The sequence below is a fragment of the Callithrix jacchus genome, chromosome 16, assembly GCF_049354715.1.
Source record: "Callithrix jacchus isolate 240 chromosome 16, calJac240_pri, whole genome shotgun sequence".
Classification (NCBI taxonomy): domain Eukaryota; kingdom Metazoa; phylum Chordata; class Mammalia; order Primates; family Cebidae; genus Callithrix; species Callithrix jacchus.
The window spans coordinates 71,998,736-72,017,818 of NC_133517.1; the positions used below are offsets into that span (position 1 = coordinate 71,998,736).

Consider the following 19,083-nt stretch of genomic DNA (forward strand, 5'->3'; position numbering starts at 1 on the left):
CCTGACCTCGTGATCCGCCTGTCTCGGCCTCCCAAAGTGCTGGCATTATAGGGGTGAGCCTATAAATAGTGGCCTATTTATCACTTTTGTTAGTGATAAAGTCACAAGTACTGCTAATTCTATTGGAGTTCATTGCCTGCATTCAGAATTGTGCGAGATGCTAAATTCCAATTACAGGTTAGTAAAGGAACAAGTTTTCCCCACATCAATTTATGAACTTCCTGAATTTTATCCATAGTTCCTTGGGAGTCGACCAGGGTCCCTGCATGAAACGGGGTCCCTGCACGAAAATGCCAATTAAACCCTCTTTGAGACTCAGAAGAAGGAAAATTTAGCATAAATGCTGGGGTATAAATGAGGAGCAGCCAGTTTATGCTGTTTTCCTTCTTCTGAGTCTCAAAGAGCATTTCATTGGCGTTTTCATGGTACAGTTAATCATGTTGTGGCATATTCCTGACATAGTCCCATATTTTCCTTTTTTTGAGTCTCGCTCTGTCACCCAGGCTGGAGTGAAGTGGCGTGATCTCGGCTCACTGCAACCTCTGCCTCCCAGGTTTAAGTAATTCTGTCTCAGCCTCCTGAGTAGCTGGGATTACAGGTGTGCGCTACCACACCCAGCTAATTTTTGTATTTTTTAGTAGAGACGGGGTTTCACCAAGTTGGCCAGGCTGGTCTCTATCTCCTGACCTCAAGTGATCTGCCTGCCTAGGCCTCCCAAAGTGGTGGGATTGCAGGCATGAGCCATTGCTCTGGGCCAAAGTCCCATATTTTATATAAAAGAAGCCTGAGTTTTTTTCTCTGTGGGGAAAAACATCTCAGTTCTTTTCAGCATAGCATCCAAGTTTTACCATCCCTAAATAGCCTTGTTTATGCTGTTCTCTGGAGGAATCAGCGTCTTCACATTCTTTGTGAACTGCAATCACCATAACTGGCCTAAAAACTCACCTCCGAGCCTCAGGCAGGGCCTCGTGGCCCGTCTTCCTGACGCACAGCAGCCTTTTCCATACATTCCAGCAGCATGCAGAGTCGTTTCTTAACAGCGCTGCTCTTCTGGTTTCTGTCGTTTATGACAAAAGATGATCCTTGAGTTGCTTCCTTTCATAACTGTATACTGCTTTTTGTTTCTGTTTGAAAACCAATTCGGTATTTGTTCACTAAAAAGAAAGAAATCCTGGCCAGGTGCGGTGGCTCACACCTGTAATCCCACCACTACAGGAAGCTTAGGTAGGGTGGATCGCTTGAGCCTAGGAGCTCGAGATGGGCTTGGGCAACTCCATGCAATCCCAGCTCTACAAAAACAAACAAATAAACAAAATAGCTGGGCGTGGTGGTGCACACCTGCAGTCCCAGCTACTGGGGAGGCTGAGGTAGGAATATTGTTCAAGCCTGGGAGGTTTAATCCTGGGAGGCTGCAGTGAGCCAAAATCACACCACTGCACTCCAGCCTGGGCAACAGAGCGAGACCCTATCTCAATTAAAAAAAAAAAAAAAAAAAAGGCTGGGCTTCGTGACTCACACCTGTAATCCCAGCACTTTCAGAGGCCAAGATGGGCAGATCATGAGGTCAGGAGTTCAAGACCAGCCTGGGCAACACAGTGAAACCCCCCTCTCGACTAAAATACAAAAACTTACCTGGGCGTAGTAGTGGTGGATGCCTGTAATCCCAACTACTTGGGAGGCTGAAGCAGGAGAATCGCTTGAACCCTGGAGGTGGAGGCTACAGTGAGCCGAGACTGTGCCATTGCACTCCAGCCTGGGGAACAGAGCAAGACTCTGTCTCAAAAAAATACCAAAAACCAAAAAGTACTGGATTCAATGATATTTGGTGAGTTTAGAGTTGTGCAAGCTCCACCACAATCCAATGTCCCTAACCCCCAGAGAGTCCCCCGTGCATTCCCTCTCCTTTGCCACCCCACAGCTGGCCGCCACTAATCTTTTGGTTCCTCTAGATTTGGCTTTTCGGAACATTTCGTGTGAGAGGATTCATAGCTTATGTGATCTCTGTGCCCGGCTTCTTTCACTGAGCCTGTGTTCCACATCAGTATGTGCCTCACTCCTATTCACAGAAACAGAGTTGGAGGGAGGTTTCCAGGGTCTGGGGTAGGGAAATGCACAGACATGGGTTGAAGGGTACAAACTTACAGTTATCAGCTGACCTAATGTACAGCATGATGACCACAGTTAATCATAAAGCATTGTACACTTGAAATGTACTAATACTAATAGATCCTAAATACCCTCAACACAACACACACACACACACACACACACACACACACACACACACGGAGTATTTTTCTCCCAGAGTTTTGCTTTTGCTCTGTCACCCAGGCTGGAGTGCAGTGGCACAATCTTGGCTCACTGCAACCTCTGCCTCCTCACTGCAACCTCCGCCTCCTGGGTTCAAATAATTCCTCTGCCTCAGCCTCTTGAGTAGCTGGGACTACAGGCACATGCCACCACGCCCAGCTAGTTTTTTTGTATTTTAGTAGAGACAGGGTTTTACCATGTTGCCAGGCTGGTCTCGAACTCCTGAGCTCAGGCAATCCGCCTGCTTTGGCCTCCCAAAGTGCTGGGATTATAGGCATAAGCCACCACACCCAGCCTATTTTTTTTTTTTTTTTTGAGAAAGAGTCTTCTTCTGTCACCCAGGCTGGAGTGAAGTGGCATGATCTCAGCTCACTGCAACCTCTGCCTCCTAGGTTCAAACGATCCTCCTGCCTCAGCCTCCCAAGTAGCTGGGAATACAGGCACGTGCCACCACGCTCGGCTAATTTTATGGTTTTAGTAGAGATGCGGTTTCACCATGTTGGCCTCAAACTCCTGACCTCAGGTGATTCACCTGTGTCAGCCTCCCAAAGTGCTGGGATTACAGGCATGAGCCACCATGCCTGGACTGAACTTTAATACAGAAGACTTTGTATGAACATATTTTTGATTCTCTTGGGTAGATATTACTGGGTTTTGTGCTGACATTTATTTTTAAAGAGCCAAACAGTTTTCAAAGTGGCTGCATCAACTTGCATTTCCGCCAGCAACGTAAAAGCATTCCTGCTGCCTTCAGTCGTACCTGCCTTTTTAGAACAGTCATCCTTCCTCCACAAATCTGACACAAGCTAGAAGGCAGATTTCCAAAACAATAATCTTCATACAGCTGGGTGATCTACCACATGAGTCACCCCATCCCGTCTCCCAGTCAGAAGGTTCCCGACTTTTTATTTTTAGTTTTAAAAATTTTATTTATTTATTTATTTTGAGGTGGAGTCTCACTGTGTCACTCAGGTTGGAGTGCAGTGGCACGATCTGAGCTCACTGACCTCCAGCTCCCAGGTTCAAGCAACTCTCCTGCCTCAGCCTCCTGAGTAGCTGGGATTACAGGCACCCACCATCATGATTCCATATATACATTTGGGTCAATTATCTACTAATTTGTGGCTGGGCACTGTGACTCATGCCTGTAATCCCAGCTCTTTGGGAGGCTGAAGTGAGAGGATTGCTTGAGCTCAGGAGTTTGAGATCAGCCTGGGCAACACATCAAGACCCTGTCCCTACAAATAAAAAAAACATTAGCTGGGCATGGTGGCATGCCCAGTAGCTGGGCTGTGGTGCCGGCTACTTGAGACACATGAGGATCACCTGAGCCTAGGAGTTGGTTATAGTGAGCTATGAATGTGCCACTGTACTCCAGACTTGGTGGCAGAGCAAGACCCTGTCTCTAAAATATATGGACAGGGTGTGTGTGTGTGTGTGTGTGTGTGTGTGTGTGTGTACTAATTCCCATGTCAGTCTGCTGTCCTTCCAAAGGGCCTTATACTTCCCATAGGACATAGTCATGTAGTCATTGACAATATGACATGGAATCTTATAGCTTTTTTTTTTTTTTTGGAGATTGTGTCTTGCTCAATTGCCCAGGCTAGAATGCAGTGGCGCAATCTCGGCTCATTGCATCCTCCGCCTCCCAGGTTCAAGCAATTCTCCTGCTTTAGCCTCCTGAGTAGCTGGGATTACAGGCATCCACCATCATGCCTGGGTAATTTTGCATTTTTGTAGAGACGGGGTTTCATCATGTTGGCCAGGCTGTTCTTGACATCCTGATCTCAGGAGACCCTCCTGCCTTGGCCTCCCAAAGTGCTGGGATTACAGGAGTAAGCCACCACACCCAGCTAAAATCTTACAGCTTTTAAAGAAACTTTAGGGAGATGTACAAGTCTTTTAGTTTATGTAGAGAATCTGAGACCTGGGGTAGGGAAGTGACTTGCCCAATGTCACTTGTATGTGCTAGTCAGGGACATGGAGAGTTAGTTCCCGTCCTGGAAGAAACTTTGCCTAAAGAGAGGGGGTGTTGGAATGGCAGGAAAAGAGGGCAGTGTTGCAGAAAGGAAGGGGGCTGCCCTGTGGTAAAATCCTGAATGCCAGGCCTGGACATCATTCTGTAGGAAAGGAAGGCTTTTGGATAGAATGTGAAATTACCCATCAGTATTCTAGTAGGTTAATATGAGAGGGGCAAGATTTGAGTCAGGAGGCCAACTGGGAGCTGGTGAATAGTCTTAGTGCAAAGTAAGGAGGGAGGGCCTGGATCTGGTGGTGGTAGCAGAAAGAACAAGGAAAGAAAACGGAGGATCACCCAGCTATGCTAAATTCGTGGGTAACTGGAGTCTTCGAACCGGGAAATGGTCTCAGTAACAGCAATAAGGATGATGAGATAGAAGTTCGGGTCTGCTGATCCTATATGTGCCCTCCACGGCCCTGGGGCAAAGAGCTTAGAGGGGCGGAGTGCTTCCGCTCACTCACTGTTCCATTCCAAGACGGGCCTGACTGCGCATGAGTGTGTAAATGGGCAAATGACTTGAGGACTCTAAGCCTCGGTTTCCTCATCTGTACAACGGAAGTAGTAACGATGAGGGTTCAGGAGAATTAGCTTAGGGGAGACATTTAAGGGACTTAGCCCTGTGCCTGGGGCATGGCAAGCAGTCGATTCATACCTGCCTTGGTTCCTCTCAGTTCTGTAATTTATCTCTGTCTTCACATCAAACCTCAGTCGGGGTGTGTCCAGCTGAAAGCAGTGCTCCTCTCAGACACAGCCTGCTTCAAGCTGGACACTTCGTGTTTGAAGTTTTATATAAGGTGAGAGAGAAATTATCTCTTGGAGTTTGTAGTGTTTTACTTATTTATTTATTTATTTTGAGGCGGTGTCCCAGTCTGTTGCCCAGGCTGGAGTGCAGTGGTGCCATCTTGGCTCACTGTAACCTTCTGGGTTCAAATGATTCTCCTGCCTCAGCCTCCCGAGTAGCTGGGATTACAGGCACACACCACCATGCCTGGCTAATTTTTTTGTACTTCTAGTAGAGAAGGGGTTTCACCACGTTGGCCAGGCTGGTCTGGAACTCCTGACCTCGACAATCTGCTTGCCTTGGCCTCCCAAAATGCTGAGATTACAGGTGTAAGCCACCATGCCCGGCCATGTAGTAATGTTTTAAATGTGCTAGTTGAAAGTTTCTTAAAATAATTAGCATGTTTTTAAAAATGCCCTGTCCACACAATCGTCCTAGTCTTAAATCAGTAATATCTGAAAAATTATTTAGCTACAATTGCTACAATGTCTTGTGCAGTTTTTTCAAATGCCACTCATGTGGCCTTGGGGTAATCTCAGATAGGATACTGGGATTGTCCTAGGAAAAGAAGAGCTGGAACTCCTACCTCCTCTTTGAGTAGGACTGCTACCCTTTAAACTATCATATGTTGGGTTACTTAAGAAGATGAATATAACTTTACTTGAAGAAAAAGTTCCAAAAAAACCTCCTATAACAGAAACTTAATAAATATGCCATATTGGGCCAGGTGTGATGGCTCACACCTGTAATCCCAGCTACTCGGGAGGCTGAGTCAGGAGAATTACTTGAACCCAGGAGGTGGAGGTTGCAGTGAGCTGAGATTTCGCCACTGCATTCCAGCCTGGGTGACAGAGTGAGGCACCATCTCAAAAAAATAAAATAAAATAAAAAAAGGAAAGAAAATAAGGAAAAGCTACTAAGATGCCAGATTGATAGCAACAATCGCTAGACAAATTTATGAAGCATAGTTTCTGAAGGCTAAAGAAGGGAAAATTTCAGAGGATATAAATATCATACCTTTTCAAAAGTGAAATACTGTTATTTTGCATTTTTCTAACTGGTATTGGTACCCATACAAATATTCCAAAATTCTCTTTAGAAAGAGTTGGGAAAAATGCAGACCCAATCTTGGGAAGCATTTCATGCTTACTCCATCTGTTTAGTAAGCAAACTATTTCACAAAAGAACGACATTCCATGAAAAGTATATTTGTTCGGGCTTAAACACAATCATTTTCTCTGTAAAGTCTGATTCAGATAGAGTATCTTAGGAAATCCAAAAGCATTTAGTTTGTACACAACTGAACGTCATACTACTTTCTGAATTCCATAAAAGTGCTTTCACAATTCATTCTACCATGTTAGACTATGCTTTTAAACCCAAATGTATGTTGTTATTTAGTGGCTTTTACTGCCCGGTAGATGTCAAATTCAGTTATTTCCTGCATTTAAAAAAAATTAATTTTTTTCTATCTTTCTTTCTTTCTTTTGAGACAGTCTCACTCTGTTGCCCAGGTTGGAGTGGAGCAATGTGATCTTGGCTCACTGCAACCTCTGCCTCCCAAGTTCAAGTGAATCTTGTCTCTCAGCTTCATGAGTAGCTGGGATTACAGGTGTACACCACTGTGCCCAGCTAATTATTTTGTACTTTTGGTAGAGATGGGGTTTCACAATGTTGGCTAGTGATATGGCTTGGCTGTGTCCCCACCCAAATCTCATCTTGAATTGTAACTGTCACAATTCCAACGTATTGTGGGAAGAACCTAGTGGGTGGTGACTGAATTATGGGGTCAGGTTTTCCTGTGCTGTTCTCGTGATAGTGAATCACGAGATCTGATGGTTTTAAAAATGGAGTTTCCCTGCACAAGCTCTTGTTTTGCCTGCTGCCATCCATGTAAGACGTGCCCTGTCCCTCCTTGCCTTCCTCCATGATTGTGAGGCCTCTGCAGCCATCTGGAACTGTAAGTCCATAAAACCGCTTTCTTTTGTAAATTGCCCAGTCTCAGGTATGTCTTTATCAGCAGCATGAAAATGAACAACACAGTAAATTGGTACCAGTAGAGTGCGGTGCCGCTGAAAAGATACCCGAAAATGTGGAAGTGACATTGGAACTGGGTAACAGGAAGAGGTTGGAACCGTTTTGAGGGCTCAGAAAAAGACAGAAAAATATGGGAAAGTTTGGAACTCCCTAGAGACTTGTTGATAATGATATGGACAATGAAATCCAGGCTGAGGTGGTCTCAGATAGAGATGAGGAACTTTTCGGGAAGGGGAGCAAAGGTGACTCTTGTTACATTTTAGCAAAGAGACTAGTGGCATTTTGTCCCTGCCCTAGAGATCTGTGGAACTTTGAGCTTGACAGAGATGATTTAGGGTATCTGGTGGAAGAAATTTCTAAGCAGCAAAGTAAAGGTGACTTGGGTGCTGTCAAAGGCATTCAGTTTTAGAAGGGAAACAGAGCATAAAAGTTTGGAAAATTTGCAGCCTGACAATGGAATAGGAAAGAAAATCTTATTTTCTGAGGAGAAATTATAGCCAGCTGCAGAAATTTGCATAAATAGTGAGAAGCCAAATGTTAATCACCAAGACAATGGGGAAAATGTCTCCAGGGCATGTCAGCGACCCTTGCGGCAGACCCTCCTGTCACAGACCCAGAGGTTTAGGAGGAAAAAACTGGTTTCATGGGCTGGGCCCAGGGTCCCTCTGTTGTGTGCAGTCTAGTGACTCGGTACCCTGCTTCCCAGCCACTCCAGCTGTGACTAAAAGGGCCAAGGTAGATTGGGCTGTTGCTTCAGAGGGTGGAAACCCCAAGCCTTGGCAGCTTCCATGTGATAGTGGGCCTGCAGGTGCACAGAAGTCAAGAACTGAGGATTGGGAACCTCCGCTTAGATTTCAGAGGATGTATGGGAACACTTGAATGCCCAGGCAGGAGTTTGTTGCAGGGGCGGGACCTGCATGGACAACCTCCGCTAGGGCAGTGTAAAAGGGAAATGTGGGGTTGGAGTCCCCACACAGAGTCCCTACTGGGGCACTGCCTAGTGGAGCTGTAAGAAGAGGGCCACCATCCTCCAGACCCCAGAATGGTGGCACCATGTGCCTGGAAAAGCTGCACATACTCAACACCAGCCCATGAAAGCAGCCAGAAGGGGGCTACACCCTGCAAAGCCACAGGGGTGGAGCTGCCCAAGGCCATGGGAGCCTACCTCTTGTATCATTGTGACCTGGATGTAAGACATGAAGTCAAAGGAAGTCATTTCGGAGCTTTAAAATTTGACTTCCGCACTGGACTTCAGACTTGCATACACCCTGTAGCCTTTTGTTTTGGTCAATTTCTCCCATTTGGAATGGCCATATTTACTCGATACCTGTACCTTCATTGTATTTAGGAAGTAACTAGCTTGCTTTTGATTTTACAGATTATAGGCAGAAGGGACTTGCCTTGTCTCAGATGAGACTGGCAAGTGGACTGTGGACTTTTGAATTAATGCTGAAATGACTTAAGACTTTGAGGGACTGCTGAGAAGGCATGATTGGTTTTGAAATGTGTGGACATGAAATTTAGGAGGGGCCAGGGGCAGAATGATATGGTTTGGCTGTGTCCCCACCCAAATCTTATCTTTAATTGTAACTCCCACAGTTCTCACATGCCGTGGGAGGAACCCAGTGGGAGGTGATTAAATTATAGAGGTGGGTCTTTTTTTTTTTTTCAGGTAGAGTCTCGCTCTGTTGCCCAGGCTGGAGTGCAGTGGCACAATCTCAGCTCACTGCAACCTCTGCCTCCCAGGTTCAAGCAATTCTCATACCTCAGCCTCCTGAGTAGCTGGGATTACAGGATCACACCAAGGTTAATTTTCATATTTTTAGTAGAGATGGGTTACACCATGTTGGCCAGGCTGTCTCGAACTTATGACCTCATGATCTGCCCGTCTTGGCTACCCAAAGTGCTGGGATTACAGGTGTGAGCCACTGTACCTGGCTAAGTTGTATATTTTTAGTTAAGACAGGGTTTCTCCATGTTGGCCAAGCTGGTCTTGAACTCCTGACCTCAGATGATCTGCCCACCGTGGCCTCCCAAAATGCTGAAATTACAGATGTGAGCCACTGCACGTGGTCTTTTTTCTTTTCTTTCTTTTTTTCTTTTTATTTTTTTTGAGACAGAGTCTGCTCTGTTGTCCAGGCTGGAGTGCAGTGGTATGATCTTGGCTCACTGCAACCTCCGCCTCCCAGGTTCAAGTGATTCTCCTGCCTCAGCCTCCCGAGTAGCTGAGATTACAGGCATGCGCCACCTTGCCCGGCTAATTTTTGTACCAGGCTGGTCTCAAACTCCTGACCTGATAATTATTAAAAACGCATGCTTTGAATGAAGAGACCCCCCCCAAACAGGCTTTGTGTGAGCAACATGGCTGTTTATTCACCTGGGTGCTGGTGGGCTAAGGCCGAAAAGGACATTAGCAAAGGGCAGTGGGACAGGAGTTGGTTTTATAGGTTTGGGGTGGGCAGTGGAAAGTTACAGAGTAAGATCAGTTACAGTGGTGGGGGGTCCAGGCAAGGAGTATAACATTACCATAAGTTCAGTTGCAATGGTGGGTGGGATAAGAGTAGTTAAGATAGCAGGGTGGGGTGAGGAGTAGTCACATTATCATAATAACCGTTAAGATGGCAGGGTGGGGTGAGGGGAAGCTTATGTGGGTGGAGGGGGAAGCTCCACAGGGCAATCAGGGATAATGGCAAACACGGGTTGCGGGGGCTGTGTGAGGTGGGGGGGTCATCAGCCGAGGCAGGCCTCCCAAAGTGCTGGGATTACAGGAATGAGCCACCTCGACCTGCCTCTTTTTTAATAGAGATGGGGACTTGCCATCTCTATTAAAAGTTTTATGGTCTCAAACTCCTGGGCTTAAGTGATCCTCCCGCCTAGGCCTCCATTTTAATTAGACTTTTTTTTGTACATGGACACACACACACACACACACGCATTGTTTATTTACAAAAGCGTTGGTTTCTAAATGTGGGCTTTGAATATATTTTCAGTTTCTAAATAAAGTCAATAGAGAGGAGTAGAGTATGGAATTAAAAGTGGAGATTTTAGGACTGGGATCTCCAGATTCTGCTCCCAGTTCAGCCATCTCCTAGCTCTATGACTTTCCATGGGTGGCTTTGCTTCTCTGTGCCTAGTTTTCCTTATCTGTAAGAACTGTACCTCTCTCGATAGGCTATGAAGATTATAGGAGTTAATATATATGTAAAGCACTTGGAATAGCACCTGGTATACAGTAAGTACTCAATAAATGTTAGCTATTATTGGCTATTCTTGGTTTTCCAGTGTCACCAGGGTATGTTTCATTTGGTTTAATTAAATAGTAAGCTTGATAAAAGGTTGCTAATGGAGGCAATAGATTGGTGCTCATCACACAATTAGAATGTAATTGAAGACATTCAACTTAAAGATCCTGCTGGTGTAAATCCACAGACTCTCAGGGGTCATAGGACGTTAGAGAGCATCTTGCTAAACACCTTCATTTCATGGCTGAAGACACCAGCGCCCAGGGTCACTTGCAGCCAGCCATCCAGAAAAATAGAGAGCAGCTGGAATGTAGTTCCTGTTGATGGCAGTTTAGGCTCTTGGAGGGCTGCAGCAGAGTTCCACTATAGACATCCATCATCACTGCAATGCACTGATAAGCCAGTCTACTGGAGCATTCTATTCCATTCAGAATGACACTAAAAGCATTTATGTTTGGAACTGTCAATATACAATGTAAATACAGGAAAGCAAACTGGCTTTGCTTTATAACTCAATGGCATTATTTACTATACGTGAGTGGGGGTATTTCTATATGTTTTAATTTCAAATATCACTTGAAAGACATACCTTTTTTTTTTTTTTTAAGATAGAGTCTTGCTCTGTCTCCCAGGCTGGAGTGCAGTGGTGCGATCTCAGCTCACTGTAACCTCTACTTCCTGGATTCAACTGATTCGCCTGCCTTAGACTCCCGAGTAGCTAGGATTACAGGTGTGCACCACCCCACGTGGCTGATTTTTGTATTTTTGGTAGAGATGGAGTTTCACTATGTTGCCCAGGCTGGTCTTGAACTCCTGACCTCAAGTGATCTGGCCACCTTGGCTTCCCAAAGTACTGGGATTAAAGGTATGAGCCACCTGAAAGCCATTCTTTAGTCAAAACTATTATAAAAATCAGTCTGATGTCCTCGAAATGGCAATGCCTGCGCCTCTGGAATAATCCATATATTAGGAGGTGTGCAGGCAGGACACCGCAGATGATCAAAGTTTTATTCAACATTATAGAACACTTAAAAATAAACAATATGCTTGCATTTCTGTTGTGTAACTTAGAAAAATGTTTTCAAGCACACTTGTTTTACCCCAAACAAGTATGCTCTGCAGCCAGTCCCTAACCGCCGGGTTCAGCACTGCTCTCAACAGACGGCTGGGGTAGGAGGTAGGCTGCGGATGCCTTGCGGGCAGGTGGCTTTTCCTATTCGGAATGACGATGTCTTTTCTTGTTATGGTTCTCAATCGCCCTTCTAAGTGCTTCATCCTGGACGAGATCCGACATTCTCATATCCGTGTGGCTACAGCCAATTTTAGGGCAACTGTGAGGGAGAAAGAACGTCAAGTCAGTCCCCTTTACTGTCTTAAGCAGAAACTTCTTTTATACTCAAGTATTTAAGTGAGGCATTTTACCAGAAAAGGAAAAGCATTAAAAATCAGGACCAAAGTGTGCTCATTCATTTATTCACTGAGCCCCTCCCTGAACCAGGCCCTGTCCAGGTGCTGGGGACACAAGCAATACCAACATGTGAGTAGTGCCTACACCATCATGGAGCTAAATTTCTTTCTTTCTTTTTTTTTTTTTTTGAGAATGAGTCTCACTCCGTCGCCAGGCTGGAGTGCAGTGGCTTGATCTTGGCTCACTGCAACCTCCACCTCTCAGGTTCAAGCAATTCTTGTGCCTCAGCCTCCTGAGTAGCTGGGACTCCGGCTAATTTTTGTATCTTTAGTAGAGACAGGGTTTCACTATATTGGCCAGGCTGGTCTTGAATTCCTGACCTTGTGATCCACCTGCCTTGGCCTCCCAGAGTGCTGGGATTATAGGTGTGAGCCACTGTGCCCAGCAATTTTGTGTATTTTTAGTAGAGACAGAGTTTCACCATGTTGGTTAGGCTGGTCTTGAACTCCTGACTTCAAGTAATCCACCTGCCTCGGCCTCCCAAAGGCTGGGAGTTACAGGTGTGAGCCACCGTGCCCAGACTTGGATTTTATTTTAAATATGAAGATAAAACGCTGGAAGGTTTTGAGATAGGGGAGGGCTTTGGTTTGGTTTACATCTGGACAATGTTTCTCTGGCTGCTTATGGAGAACACAAAGCAGAGAGGTAAGAGAGGGGCAGGGAAAATAGTATGGAGGATCCCGCAAGTGCAGGAGAGAGAGGAGGACAGCTCGGCTGAGGGTGGTAAGGCGATCAGCTTCAGGACATGCTTGACTGTGGAACCCATAGGACTGGCCGATGGAGCTGCCATGGAGCGTAACGGAAAGGGAAGAGGCGAGCTTCATCTGGGCAGATCAGTGACTGGTACTGCCATTTATCATGATGGGAAATGATGGGCCAAAACAGGCTGCGGCACAGAACCACAGTCCTGGTTGGTATCTGTTTCCTCTGGAACGCATGCCCAGTAGCCCTCCGAGAATAAAGGATGAGTGGGCCACTGGGACTTGGTGGAAAGGCTGCGGCTGAAGAAATCAGTGTGAGTTGCCCAGAAAGGGGTGGAACTTAAGCCACGGCTCTGCTCAGATGTGGTCTTATCTGAAGGCAGTGGGCTGGATGAAGTCACCTGATTTCTTCTCAAAGAATTTGGTTCTCAAACTTTGGTAGATTTAGAGGCCCAGTGTTTGGAGTCAAGCTAACCTAGGTCTGAATTTTCTCTCTACCACCTACTTGCTAGTTATGAGACCTCAGGCAATTCACGTAACCTTCTTTCTTTGTTTTGAGATGGAGTCTTGCTGTGTCATCCAGGCTGGAGTGCAATAGCACGATCTCGGCTCACTGCAACCTCTGCCTCCCAGGTTCAAGAGATTCTCCTGCCTGGGCCTCCTAAGTAGCTGGGATTACAGGCACGTGCTACCATGCCCGGCTAATTTTTTTATTTTTAATAAAGACGGGGTTTCACCATGTTGGTCAGGCTGGTCTTGAACTCCTGACCTTGTGATCTGTCCACTTTGGTCTCCCAAAGTGCTGGGATTATAGATGTGAGCCACCATGCCCTGCCCCATGTAACCTTCTTGAGCCTCTCTTTCCTCTGATTTAAAATGGGGAGAATCCCTCTTTCCCAGGGTGACAGGCAACACAGTGCTCAGTAATGTTCATTCCCTTCCTGATCCCCTGTGACTACCATTTGTTCCCTCATCATCATTCTTCCAAGAAGTTTTAAAGCTCTGGATCTATTTCTATCTTGCATATATCCAACACATGCATGCACCCATTAACTGACTCTTCTAGGGATCAGCCTTGTGCTAGGTTCTATGCATGCAACTGTGAAATACAAATATAAGTCCAGGTGCAGTGGCTCACGCCTATAATCCCAGAATTTTGGGAGACCGAGGTGCTGGGATCACGAGGTCAGGAGTTCAAGACCATCCTGGCTAACACGGTAGAACCTGTCTCTACTAAAAATACAAAAAAGTTAGCCAGGCATGGTGGCATGTGCCTGTAGTCCCAGCTACTTGGGAGGCTGAGGCAGGAGAATCACTTGAACCTGGGAGGTGGAGGTTGCAATGAGCCGAGATCATGCCACTGCACTCCAGCCTGGGTGACAGAGTGAAACTCGGTCTAAAAAAAAAAAAAAGGAAACAGAAATATATGGTTCCTGCCCACATTCAGCTCCAGCCCAGTGTTCCAAGATAGCTCTCCGTAAAACACAGCATATTAAGACCAAAAACAACAAATATGCAAACCACACTAAAGATGCAAACCAGAAGGAAAGAAATTGCTCATGGGAGCTCCAGTGTGTCTAGTGGTAGGAAAGAGAAAGTATTTCTTGGCCCTGATCTGTGGATTAAGGAGTCCTTACATTAGAGGGGCATTAATCAACAAAATAAATAATATGCTTAGTAACAATATTTATTTTTAAAATATGTCCAGGCGCCGTGGCTCACAACTGTAATTTCAGCACTTTGGGAGGCCGAGGTGGGTGGATCATGAGGTCAGGAGTTTGAGACCAGCCTGGCCAACATGGTGAAACCCCATCTTTACTAAAAATACAAAAATTAGCCAGGCGTGGTGGCGGGGGCCTGTAATCTCAGCTACTAGGGGAGGTTGAGGCAGGAGAATCGCTTGAACCCGGATGGTAAGGTTGTGGTGAGCTGAGATAGCACCACTGCACTCCAGCCTGGGCAACAGAGCGAGATTGTCTCAAAAAAAAAAAAAAAAGTGCCCTATATACCTCAGGGGCAGGATGTGTTAAATCATAATTATACAAAGAGGCTCAGGGTGACTTAGCCCAGGTATGCAATGTTTTGATGATTTGGCTTTGCATTAGGGCAAGGCTAGAGAAATGTTTTACAGTAGTTTAAAAATCTGTTTTTTTTCCTAGCCCATCCCCCTATCCTGTGAAGTCTCAGAGTGAATTCTTTTTCTTTTCTTTCCTTCTCTCCTTCCTCCTTCCTTCCTTCCTTCCTTCTTTCCTCTCTCTTTCTGTGTCTCTTTCTCTTTCTTTCTTTGACAGGGTCTCACTGTCACCTAGGCTGGAGTGCAGGGGCACTATCTTGGGTTACTGCAACCTCTGCCTCCCAGGCTCAAGCGATCCTCCTACCTCAGCCTCCTGAGTAGCTGGGCCCACAGGTGTGCACCATTATGCCTGGTTAATTAAAAAAAAATTTTTGATAAAGTTTCACCATGTTGCCCAGGCTGGTCCTGAACTCTTGAGCTCAAGTGATTCACTGCCTCAGCCTCCCAAAGTGTTGGGATTATAGGCATGAGCCACTGCGCCTGGTGAATTATGTCTTTAAGTATGAAAATAAGCAGCTAAGATCATGAAAAGGATATAGACACTTTTGTGACTAGAAAAGGCGAGTAACATAACTTTGGCTTCCATGACACTGAAATGGAACCCTAAGTAGGTTGCTGGGATGACCCTCCCTTAATACACTAACCCAGAACATCCACTTGGGACTGCCTGGCCTTGGTCTCTCCCATTCCACCGAGCAAAGGCCTTAACTCTGATCGCCAGACAGTGAATAAGCCGTGAATAGGGAAGTGGAGAGTGAGGTGGTGAGGACTTCCTGATGACACCATGGTTTTAGTCAGTGCATGAGAGCAGCACGCTGAGAATGTCTGATGGACTTAACCACACACTCAGGGGCAGAGCAGGCACCCACCTTCATTTCAGTGGGATGGAGTCCAGGGTAAGCCATGTCAAATAACGAGGTCTGAGGTCATGGAGAGGATGGACTCTGGTGGTAGGGGCCTGAACCAAATAGCCCTCTCAGGCCGGGCACAGTGGCTCATGCCTGTAATTCCACTGGGAGGTCAGGGGATTGAGACTATCCTGGCCAATATGGTGAAATCCCATCTCTACTAAAACTACAAAAATCAGCTGGGTATGGTGGCATGTGCCTGTAAACCCAGCTATTTTGGAAGCCGAAGCAGGAGAGTACCTTGAACCCAGGAGGCAGAGGTTGCAGTGAGCCGAGATTGTACCACTGAACTCCAGCCTGGGCGACAGAACAAGACTCCATCTCAAAAAAACAAGAAACAACAACAAAAACAAACAAATGAACAAACAAAACCAAAACAACAACAACAGATATCCTTCCCAACAGGAGCCGGATGGCTACTGACAGAACTGCAGGCTCAAGAGTGAGAAAGTCCTCAGCTTAAACCCCCTGGCTGTGTCACTCTGGGTACGTGACTAAATTCTCTGTGCCTCAGTTTTTCCCTTTAAGAACATGAAGGCAGAGCACAAGGCTTCATACAAGGCTGAGAAATAAGCAGGCCGATGTGTGTCAAGGACTAGGGAGTTCACGCCAGGTCCCGGTGTGTGCCAGTCCCTGTCCTGGTCCACAGCTTCCGCTCTCAAGAAGCTTGTGGAGAGGAGCCAGCCTCACCAACAATGTTGGCAGGCCATGGGGTGCTCACGACGTCGTGTCCAGCATGAATAAGGGCTCAGGGAAGACTTCCTGGAGGAGAGGCTGAGGCTGGAACCGGGAAGAACCTTCTCAGTTCATCGCCAATAAACATAAGTTTTTAAAGCAGAAAGGACAAGGGAAGGCCATCATGCCACAGTGCTGAATCAGGGTATGTCCCCCGGAGAAACAACTGTCTCTGTAAGCATTCGGCATTAATCCCACGACATCCTGGTGAGCGAGTTCTGTGTGGCAACACCCGATCTTCAGCTGCTGCGTCATCGCTGTGCAGGAGTCAGACCTTCAGGCCTCTGTGGAGCAGCTGGGTCCCCACCTCCAGGCACTGCCTGGCCAGAGCATCTCACCACAGTACAGGGCAAGCGCAAAGGTGACTGCTGAGCAAAGGGAACTGGGATTGGGGTTCCACAAGGCTGTGGGGAACCTTGGTCTCTGCAAACACTCAAGAGTACACGATTCTGAGAGTTCCTGGATCTGGGTCCCAAGTCTTAACAGTTCCTAGAACTGGGTCCCAAGAATTCCAAGGTTTAGTCCACAAACTATACAGAGAAAGTCTATAGATACCTCTGGAAATCTGAGTGGGAGGGGTTCCTGTCATACCTCAACACAGTCATTCTATCCTACACCCTGAGTCTAAAATCATGTGTCACTGAGTGGCACAGGGAGTGATAACTCTATCAGTCTGTCTCCACAACCTTACTGCTATTTGCTGCGCTCTTTGCTCCCCAAAGAGCTTTCACCTAAGTGCTTTTACTTCTCTTCTGCCAAGAAATGTGCTAGTCCAGACCTAGAATGGAATTCCCTACCATTTCTTTGTCCCTGAAATGCTGTGAGATGCTGATGTTATTTCAGTTTTACAGATGAGGAAACCAAGGTGGAAAGGCTGAATGGCTTGGTAAGTGTTGAAACAGGAACTCCAAGCACAAAGCTGGAGTTCTGGGAGTTCTGCTGTTGAATGACCCATTTCTATTCAATCCATTTTATTCTACATGCTTTTTTTTTTTTTTGAGATGGAGTTTTGCTCTTATTGCCAAGGCTTGAGTGCAATGGCGCGATCTCAGCTCACTGCAACCTCCTCCCCCTGGGTTCAAGCAATTCTCCTCCCTCAGCCTCCTGTGTAGCTGGGATTACAGGCATGTGCCACCATGCCCGGCTAATTTTGTAGTTTTAGTAGAGATGGGGTTTCTCCATGTTGGTCAGGCTGGTCTAGAACTCCCGACCTCAGGTGATCTGCCCACCTCAGCCTCCCAAAGTGCTGGGGTTACAGGCATGAGCCACCGTGCCTGGTCCCTCTACATGCTCTTAAATGTGACTTTTTAAAAAACCTTTCCTGTTCTCAAAAAAAAAAAAAAAAAAATGACTGTGGCCAAATTGGAAATAATAATATATGAGAATCATAAGGTTGGGGGGCCAAGGTGGGCAGGTCGCTTGAGGCCAGGAGTTCGGGACCAGCCTGGCCAACATGGTGGAGCCCTATCTCTACTAAAAATACAAAAATTAGCTGGGCATGATGGTGTGTGCCTGTAATCCCAGCTACTTGGGAGACTGAGGCACAAGAATTGCTTGAACCTGGGAGGCAGAGATTGTACTCCAGCCTGGGAGACAGACTGAGACTCTGTCTCAAAAAAAAAAAAGGAAAAAAATCATAAGGCAGCTTTATTTTTAAGATAATAAATAGGCTTATTGTTAACAGATATATTTTAGGAAATTATTCTAACTACTGTGTTTGGCTGGGGCTAAAGTGTCAACAACATTAATCTGACTCAAGCCAGTGCAGAGAGCCTTCCCAGGGCCTGAAGCTTGCACAGTAAAATTCAGGCAGTAGCCAGAACACAATGGACCTGAAGCTCCAGTCTAAACAAACAAACATAGCTAGGACAATCTAGGAGGAAGAAATGAGACGATGTGTCATGGACATTTCTAAACAAAGAGAGCCCAGAACTACTCATCACTCTAACATGCATCATGGGAAATGACACAACTTTATGCTTAATCAGAAACCTCTAGGGTCAGTTTCAAGAAGGCCCTGAGTTCTAATCTATTGCTGTCCAAATGCACCTGGTCTTTGGAACCCTGCCCATCCTGCCCATAAGTTCCCATGAGCCTCTACTCCTTATCACTCCTCCTGGCTCTTGGCTATGTTTTAGACTGGTTTGCTAGAGTCTTCTTCCACTGACGGATCTTTTCTGGGGTCAACAAAGTACTTTTTTGAGGGTTGGCATCAGGCTGTGTGCCAGGTGCTGAGGCATCACAGTGAGCAAATGCAGCCCTGGTCTCCCGGAGCTCGAGGGCAGGCCTGGGTCCTGGCTTGTTGTTTCTCTGCTGGCAAGTGCATCTGTTCCACAGGTGCATCTGATGCCAACCCTCACAAAAGCACTTTGTTGGCCAAAGGACATTAGAAAATCAAAATGTGTAATAAAGAGGATGCATCTCAATGTGATGTCCATTCTGGGAGTTGCTACTGGTGGTGAGAAATGTGCTTTGTATCAGTCCCTGCTCTCTTCACATCTGACTCGAGGAGAATATCACATACTTTAAGAAAGAAGGGCTGTTGAACAAAACAAACTAGGAATACCTATTCTTAGCAATCATTTTTGCTTTTCAGAGAATGAACACAGAATAAATTCAGTAGAAAGAGAAGGTTGGAAGGCCAGGAGCCAAGAAAATTATATTCACAGGGAACATGACAGGTTCACTAAAGAAATCTGACATTTCAACTGTAAGTCACAAACTCAAAACAGACCAAAATGTATTAAGAATGTCTACTTTTTGCAACCATTAGGCTGCAAAGCCACTATTCTTCTAGAATAAATAGG

The 19,083-nt window shown here is 46.0% G+C and overlaps 1 protein-coding gene and 2 long non-coding RNA genes across 9 annotated transcripts in view; 1 reads left to right on the forward strand and 2 right to left on the reverse strand.

The window, feature by feature from the left end:
- The window catches only part of LOC108588708 (uncharacterized), a 37,312-nt gene extending 35,557 nt beyond the window's left edge, over positions 1-1,755 (reverse strand). For 3 of the 4 annotated variants that reach the window (XR_013528108.1, XR_004735027.3, XR_013528110.1), the window contains exons 1-2: positions 1,633-1,755; positions 946-1,124 (exon numbers count right to left, since the gene is read on the reverse strand). This is a non-coding gene — a long non-coding RNA (uncharacterized LOC108588708). The remainder of the gene's footprint in view (positions 1-945; positions 1,125-1,632) is intronic. The other variant, XR_013528109.1, reaches the window with a different exon arrangement.
- LOC144579761 (uncharacterized) overlaps positions 1-19,083 on the forward strand; it is a 36,044-nt gene that overhangs the window by 8,301 nt on the left and 8,660 nt on the right. The gene's annotated exons all lie outside the window — the stretch shown is intronic.
- NSMCE2 (NSE2 SUMO ligase component of SMC5/6 complex) overlaps positions 9,496-19,083 on the reverse strand; it is a 271,400-nt gene continuing 261,812 nt past the window's right edge. For all 4 annotated transcript variants that reach the window (XM_008983274.5, XM_002759232.6, XM_008983273.5 and 1 more), the window contains one exon: positions 9,496-11,721. In XM_008983274.5, coding sequence (XP_008981522.1) covers positions 11,604-11,721 — 118 coding nt within the window. In that variant the 3' untranslated portion in view covers positions 9,496-11,603. The remainder of the gene's footprint in view (positions 11,722-19,083) is intronic.